The 7874-nt window shown below is 39.6% G+C and overlaps 1 protein-coding gene across 2 annotated transcripts; it reads left to right on the top strand.

Moving 5' to 3' along the window:
• The first annotated feature begins 1445 nt into the window (after positions 1 to 1445).
• Positions 1446 to 6757, top strand: LOC120572366. 2 transcript variants are annotated; one of them, XM_039821648.1, is made up of 10 exons: positions 1446 to 1751; positions 1932 to 2255; positions 2388 to 2429; positions 3763 to 3841; positions 3973 to 4320; positions 4483 to 4524; positions 5999 to 6040; positions 6130 to 6237; positions 6403 to 6437; positions 6535 to 6757. In XM_039821648.1, exons 2-10 carry the CDS (start codon positions 2247 to 2249, stop codon positions 6652 to 6654), a joined length of 825 nt encoding a protein of 274 aa, XP_039677582.1. In that variant the 5' UTR covers positions 1446 to 1751; positions 1932 to 2246; the 3' UTR covers positions 6655 to 6757. The 2 variants fall into 2 exon arrangements, with proteins under 2 accessions (XP_039677582.1, XP_039677581.1); XM_039821647.1 differs by having other exon boundaries at positions 6127 to 6237.
• Positions 6758 to 7874: the final 1117 nt, after the last annotated feature.

Below are 7874 nucleotides of genomic sequence, written 5' to 3'. Positions count from 1 at the left end.
CTTGTGTTCATAGCTTTGGCTGTGTGACATGGACTTGCAGCATTTTTTGTAATGATTACATTTTTTACAGTTATGGCACTGCTGCCTAAAGGCAGGACATTTGTCTTTCTGTGCTGCGTGGTTGCCTCCACAGTTACTGCAGTTTGTAATGGAACTGGCCTCACACTGGCCTGCTCGAGGTTTATGTCTTGACCTGTTGTGCCACCGGAGTTTGGCTGAACCGTGTCAACAGTGATGGCTATTTGGGGCTGGGCTAGAGCCTTATTACTCTCCTCAGTCATTTCATATATGCGGCAGATAGTAATGGCTTTTGTTAGGGTTAATTCACTGTCACGTAGCAAAGCCTTTCTTATATTGTCATTCCTGATGCCACACACTATCCTGTCACAAATCAGTTCATCTGTCAGGTCTCCAAAGTGACAACTTTTAGCTTTGATCCTCAAGTCACTGATGTAGGATTCAATAGTCTCACCTTGTTTTTGATTCCGTGAATGGAACTTGTGTCTCTCCATGATTTTGTTGTGTTGAGGGTTACACACTTCACGAAATTTCCGTTTCAAACACTCTGGGTTTTCTCTGGATTCAGCTGGAACGACGGCTCCATCGTCACCAGGCGCCCTCACCTCCGCTGCGTAAACAAATGAACACTCCCGTTCGATAGCCTCTGCTCCTGCGAGACTGAGGAGCATATACGCTTTTGTCTTGGCAGGCTTGTCAGAGTGTGCCGCCACTACAAAGATATCATATTCCTGTTCAAAAATCTGCCAATTCTCGGCAACGTTCCCGTCAAAAACGAGGGGGTCTGGTCTTCAAAATCCATCCGCCATTATTTCTCTCAGTTGTGACGTTAGCTTAGTTGTCCGCTCCGCTCGAGACAAAAAAAATCACATGGAACTTACAGGCGATGAATTTATCCCTCTTCTGACACCATGTTGAAATATATGAGGAGTCTTTAATTTATTAATCCAAGTGGTTGAGTTTATTTATAAACTTCCAGAAACCATGTAGAACTTATTCAGTCAAGTAACGGGCGTCATCTTGCATTCATGCATCACCTAGCGGGGAGCCGTGCACACACAGAGCTATAATCCCACTGCGCATGTGCACTTCCTAAAGTACGGTGTCTCGTAGCGTCCATACAGAAAGTAAACATAATAATTCACCAGAATTATCTACAGAAACCATTAACACTGTTATGGAACTAAACCTGACACTTTATAAGTCACAGTAATAATGACTAATTTGACACTATGTTCTAACATTCAGCAATTTTAGTTGCTTACGTTTCAACTTGGGTTCTAATCTGCACCATGAAATGACCAACTTCTTCTCTGGGGACTACCAACGTTAAACTTCACAACCGTCTCCTGCTCTCCCTCTGACAGATCAGATAGAGACTCAGCCAAAGGCGGGAGTCTGGTACAACCTCCTCTGATTGGCCAAAACTATGTTTCTGTTAACCCTTTCCTTGACTGGGTTACAGGTGCATAGCATCAGTGACAGACACAGGATATTACACCTTCTGAAGAATAACTTGACACTAAGTTTCTGCACCAACACGTGTTTTCCTGAAAGCATTAATGTGCTCAGTTTGATCAACAGGATGGACAACTAAAAGTGAAGCCCCCGCCTCTTTTACGTTGAGAGCAGCCCTACTGGAGCTCAGTCCAGTTACCGATGTTGCAGAGCTTCAGTCACACGCACCATGAACAACTTCACCTTGAGAACAGCTTTACTTTTCTGCAGCTTCAGTGAGTACTGGCGCTGAATTACTCTCAACTACATTTACAATTTATTTTTGTTTACTTTAACCCGAAAGATTTTAAACTACTGATATTCACTTATTTTAAAGTTTATTTAAAGGAATTGTTTGTGTCCCTTTTTTGTTTAATTGAAAGTAACTCTCTTCCTGTCTCTGCTGTTTGTTTCAGGCTGGATCTCTGTCTCAGCTTCTGAGTCTCACACTGTGGAGGTCCAGTCTGGTGGAGACGTCACTCTGATGTGCTCCAACATGTCATCTGTATCATCTGTGGCGTTCTGGTTCAGACTGGTAAATGTATCCAATGTCAGCTGTGTGTCTGTTATGTTCAACGCTGACACAGCAGAATACTGTGAGGGATTTAGAAATGGAAGATTCAACATGAGTACCAACATCTCCACTCTCTTTCTCCAAATCAAACATGTGGATGTATCTGACTCTGGACTGTATTTCTGTGGATTTTACACCTATGGGAATCTACTTTTAAATGTTGAAGGTAAGTTAATTCGTAAGTCTTTTGTGTCTTTTGGTAGCCATTCCTCGGTTCTTCTGCTTACATTGCAAAATAGTTAATAAGTAAATGGTAAATAATTCCAAATAAGAGACTCCTTTATCTTCATTTCTTTAGGCAGCGATGAGTCCCATAATGACGTGGAAAACAAGTGCAAAAGTAAGATTGTCCTTTTGTTGTTGTTGTTGTTGTTGTTGGCCGATAGTCAAATGTGTGAAGGTAAAGCTAAATTCAGTTTTCTCTCAGCCAGAGTGGATTTAGTCAAATATGTGCGTGTTGATGGAGGACAGGACAGTCCAGAGTGTGTGATAGTGAGGGTTAGGTGGAGGTGTGAGAGAGGCTTGTGTGACAGGAAGAGGCAGTGCAGTGTGGTCTGGGGGTGAAAGCATGAGGCCTGTTAGCTTAAAGGTTTCTAAAAATAAAAATATGACAAGAAACCGTACACTCTTGCCTCCAGAGCTGTGTAGAAGTTTTATATAAAACAATACTGTATTTTAGAAAGATTGGTACAGTTTTTATGAATATGTCTGACACCCGCATGCCCATTGTTGCAGTTTGAACTGTGGTCACAAACAGTATCAGGGAGATATCTGTCTCTGTATCTTTACACTTGGGACAGACTTGAACGCTGCTGCTTTATCTTCACATGAGCATCTATCAAACTTGTGAAAAGAGGCCTGAAGCAGTGTGACACTCTCACATCCTCATATGAAAACATTCACGTGTTTAAGACATGACGATCACAGCAAAGCTCCAGCGGGGGCAGCCGCCATCATCTCCTCTGTGATCTCTACTCAGTCCTCTCAATGCAGCTGCCTGCATGTTAACTTGAACTATGTCAATTACTCTTTCTTTCACATTTTAGAAAGTTCCAGTTTCTAAAATGTGAGGATTTTTCTGCATGGAGTACTTTTAAATGTAATACTTTAAGTACATTTTCCTGATAATATTTACATACTTTTACTTAAGTAACATTTTCAATGCAGGACTTTTACTTGTAACAGAGTATTTTCATAGTGTGGTATTAGTACTTTTACTGAAGTAAAGTATCTGCATACTTCTTCCCTTCACCTGCTCGTTGTCATTTGGAAAAAGAATCCCATTACTGCAGTAACTCGACCAAAGAGAGAATGTAGTTACATTGTTCTGACATTAACTGTGGGGGAGAGACCCAGCATCATTTAAATATGGAGATGAAGGCGTACATTTTCAGACGGCCTCTCCTGGAAGGCAGATTAGTGTTGCACTTGGTTGTTCACACAACAAGTGGCAGAAATAGTTGCTGGGGTTAGAGAGAGAAGTTCAAACCAGGCTAACTTTCTCACCTCCACACAGCTGACCAGTCACTGCATGAAGTGGGTGTGAATGGAAACTCACATCTTCACACTCGCACACTATAAAGCATGTTATTGGGGAAACCGGTGATTCCATTAGATACTTTTTAATTTAATAAAAATAAATTTCTTAATTCCGCTGTCATGGATACCAACAGCTTGTGCAGAACAGAGCTGTGATCATACGCACCACGATGAAACGGAGCCTGATAACAGCTTTAATTCTCTGCAGCATCAGTAAGTAGGCTACTGACAAGACTTTTCTCTCAACTTGATAACTTCCAGCATTAAAACTTATTTGCTTATTATTATATTAATTAAGAGGTATTGTTTACCTTTCTATAACAAGTCTCTGCTGTTTGTTTCAGGCTGGATCTCTGTCTCACGTTCTGAGTCTCACACTGAGACTGTGGAGGGTCGGCCGGGTGGAGAAGTCACACTCACATGCTCTAACCCGTCAATCCGAGTCCCTCCAACACTCTGGTTGAGAGTGGTCAACAGAACCAAGGCCAGCTGGATCTCCACGATGACCAGGTCTACAGGAACACCTTTATACAGTGATGTAAATCAAAATGGAAGATTCAACATGAGTACCAACATCTCCACTCTCTTTCTCCAAATCAAACAAGTGGATGTATCTGACTCTGGACTGTATTTATGTGGATTTTACATTGAAGGACGTTATGATTTCAGCGCGATACACTTCAATGTTAAAGGTAAGATTATAAAAGTCCTGTGTTCTGTTTTCTTCTTTTTATATATGCTAATATCATAATTGGCAAAAAAAAGAGCACATTTCATCATTTTAAAACAAGACAGTGATATCATTTTTCAAGGTAAAATCAGACATGAACTTATCTTGATTTTGTTGTTTAAAGACAGTGATGATTCTCATGACGACACCAACAGGAAGTCTGAAAGTAAGATTCTCTTTCACATTTCTTTAGTTGTGCAGAGTGACTGCTAGTCCTTTTAAGATAAAAACAATGGGCCTCATTCACCAATATCTTCCTAAGTTTTCCTTTTAAATATGTTCTTAAGAAAGTCCCTAAGAAAAGTCTACGTCGGATTGATGACGTGTTCTTAAACAGCAGATTTGTTCGCACCTGCGTTCTTAGGATTGATGAATCCCACGTCTTCGTAACTGAAAGCGCGTGCCAGTTGTTCCTAATTAGCATAAGAAAACGCCCCAAAAATTCCCATATAAGGACATGACACTTCCTGTGCACCTCCTGGGAAGCGGGGCACCGCCTTCAAGAGATGACTTGTACATTGCAGTGGTGGAGGAAGTACTGAATCTCAGTACAAATAAATAAATAAGTAAAAGTACAAATAACCAGAGACATTTTCTTTAGTAAAAGTAGAAGATGTCCACTACCACAAACAAGGATGTATTTTAAAACAGTTTTATTTTCTTTAACCATGCAAGTAAGCAAATAAAGTGTGTGAAGCAGCAGAAATGGGGTGATGTGAAGAGGTCCAGCCAAATAAATAAGATATGAACGAGTCTTACGCAGCCTGGCGGAGTAAACAACGCTGTGGAGAGAAATAGATGGCAAGTATGATTTAAAAATGGGAATGATAAAAAACAAACATTTTCATTTTCACTTTTATCGGAGGCTGTATTACGGAGGGTCAGCGGCGCTGCGCCCGGGCTCTGGAGCACCGGAGTCGGCTTGGAAGTCAATGAAGGATCGGCGGTGCCCAATGTATACTGTATCTATGGCAACCAAACTTCACTGGTGAGACAAACGTGTGGCGTTTTGGCAGGGGGAAAAACTGATCAGAAAATGTAATGGAACATTGTAGAAATGTAGTGGAGTAGAAAGTATAGATAATTTAATAATAAATTACATCAGTTTAATTACTGATGTAAATTGCAGTGTTAAAGTTTCTTTGCATACTAGGATTTTTTTTTTAAACAAATGATCAGAAATACATTACAGTACAATACTATCATTGTAATCGACTGTAGAATTAAATAAAATGCAGTAACCAATTATTTGGAGCAAATTGCCATCACTCAAATGTGTGTAAGAGTGCTCTTGAGTGCTCATAGATTTTGTTATTAGCTAAGAACAAATCCAAGATAAGAAAACAGTAATGAATGTCAGAATCTTCGTAAAAAAGTGCATAAGTGGGGTTTAAGAACACATTTCTTCGTAAGAACGGTTGGTGAATGAGGCCCAATGTGTCGGTCTTAACTTTGGTTAATATTCTTACAGTTCTCAAGCCCATGAATGAAAAAAGTCATAAACGTCTTTCTATATTTGCTAATTTATGAATCGCCCCAAAAAGAACACATGTGGCTATTTGAAAAGACTCCATATACGAGAGTGATAAAATGTTTCAAAGTAAAATCAAAAGTAAATGTATCTTGTATTTTGTTAAAAGACAGCGATGAATCTCATGATGACGACGACAGGAAGTCTGAAAGTAAGATTCAACATAAAAGATTGAATGTTCTCACAGTTCCTGAGCCAGTAAATGAAAACAGAGTAATTCTATTCTCTTTCTTTCAGCAGAGTCTGATGGAACAGCAAAGCTGATGAGTTTGATCCTGGGAGCTCTGACTGTTCTCCTCTTAATGGTCAACATTGGTCTGGTTGTTAAAAACAGGAAACTTCAGAAAGGTACTTCCTGAAAGCTACTCTTTCTATTGTGTGTTCTATTTAGATTTTTTTGCAATATGTTGAAAGAATAAAAAGTGATACATTTGCCCAATCAGAATAAGAGTAAAGTAACGATGAATAAGGATTGTCAGTGACCTGATTGGACGTTTTGTCTCTTTCATTCAGCTGCCAATGAAGAACAGAATCCACAACAGCCTGAGGTGAATCAACTTTGATCATTTCCTATTATATGTTTTAAAGGTAGCAGAGGCATGATTTAGTTGTTCTTACTAACTCAGCTGTTCTGACTCTTTCCAGAATCTGGACTCTGACCTGAAAGATGCAGCACTGAGTTTGTATGCAGCAACAATAAGGAAGAGGAGGCCTGCATCAGAGAGAGAAGTGGAGACTCATGCTGTTTATGCTGTCTGCAGATAGACTCAGAGTGGAACTGATGCTTTATCATATTCATCTCCTGCTGTCTTCTTTTGTGGGTGAATGGGGAGGAGTTCACCTTTTTTTTAAAAAAAAAAGAGTAAAATAAAACCACTAAGCTTTTAATCTCATCTCCCTCTCTCTGTATTTTATAAAGATTGGTATAGTTTTTATATGTCTAACACCCACATGCCCATTGTTGCAGTTTGAACTGTGGTCACAAACAGTATCAGGGAGTTATCTGTCTCTGTATCTTTACACTTGGGACAGACTTGAACGCTGCTGCTTTATCTTCACATGAGCATCTATCAAACTTGTGAAAAGAGGCCTGAAGCAGTGTGACACTCTCACATCCTCATATGAAAGATTTCACGTGTTTAAGACATGACAGATCACAGCAAAGCTCCAGCGGGGGCAGCCGCCATCATCTCCTCTGTGATCTCTACTCAGTCCTCTCAATGCAGCTGCCTGCATGTTAACTTGCACTATGTCAGTTACTCAAGTACTGTACTTAAGTACAAATTTGAGGTACTTGTACTTTACTTGAGTCTTATGTTTTCATGCCACGTTCTACTTCTACTCCGCTACATTTCAGAAAGAAATCTTGTACATTTTACTCCACTACATTCATCTGACAGCTTTAGTTACTAGTTACTTTATCAACTAAACAAAATACAATGTTTTATTATAAATTAAACTACCCAACAATATAACAGCCTACAAGTACATCTAAAATGATCAGACCATTCAACACACAACGTTTTGGCTCGTTTCCGGTTTCTAAAATGTGAGGATTTTTCTGCATGGAGTACTTTTACTTTTAGTACTTTTAAGTACATTTTCCTGATGATACTTACATACTTTTACTTAAGTAACATTTTCAATGCAGGACTTTTACTTGTAACAGAATATTTTCATAGTGTGGTATTAGTACTTTTACTGAAGTAAAGGACCTGCATACTTCTTTTAGACTTTCAGAAAAAGAATCCTATTACTGCAGTAACTCGACCAAAGAGAGAATGTAGTTACATTGTTCTGACATTAACTGTGGGGGAGAGACCCAGCATCATTTAAATATGGAGATGAAGGCGTACATTTTCAGACGGCCTCTCCTGGAAGGCAGATTAGTGTTGCACTTGGTTGTTCACACAACAAGTGGCAGAAATAGTTGCTGGGGTTAGAGAGAGAAGTTCAAACCCCGCTAACTTTCTCACCTCCACACA

The sequence above is a fragment of the Perca fluviatilis genome, chromosome 14 (genome assembly GCF_010015445.1).
Source record: "Perca fluviatilis chromosome 14, GENO_Pfluv_1.0, whole genome shotgun sequence".
NCBI lineage: Eukaryota > Metazoa > Chordata > Actinopteri > Perciformes > Percidae > Perca > Perca fluviatilis.
Note: the sequence above shows the minus strand (reverse complement) of the source record. Positions and strands in the feature narration are given on the sequence as shown.

What these genes read in the sequence shown, in the direction of transcription:
- LOC120572366 (XM_039821647.1), top strand. An exon ending in TTTAATTCTCTGCAGCATCA is followed by an intron (nt 3,842 to 3,972) that starts GTAAGTAGGCTA and finishes TGTTTGTTTCAG; the next exon opens with GCTGGATCTCTGTCTCACGT. An exon ending in AGAATCCACAACAGCCTGAG is followed by an intron (nt 6,438 to 6,534) that starts GTGAATCAACTT and finishes GACTCTTTCCAG; the next exon opens with AATCTGGACTCTGACCTGAA.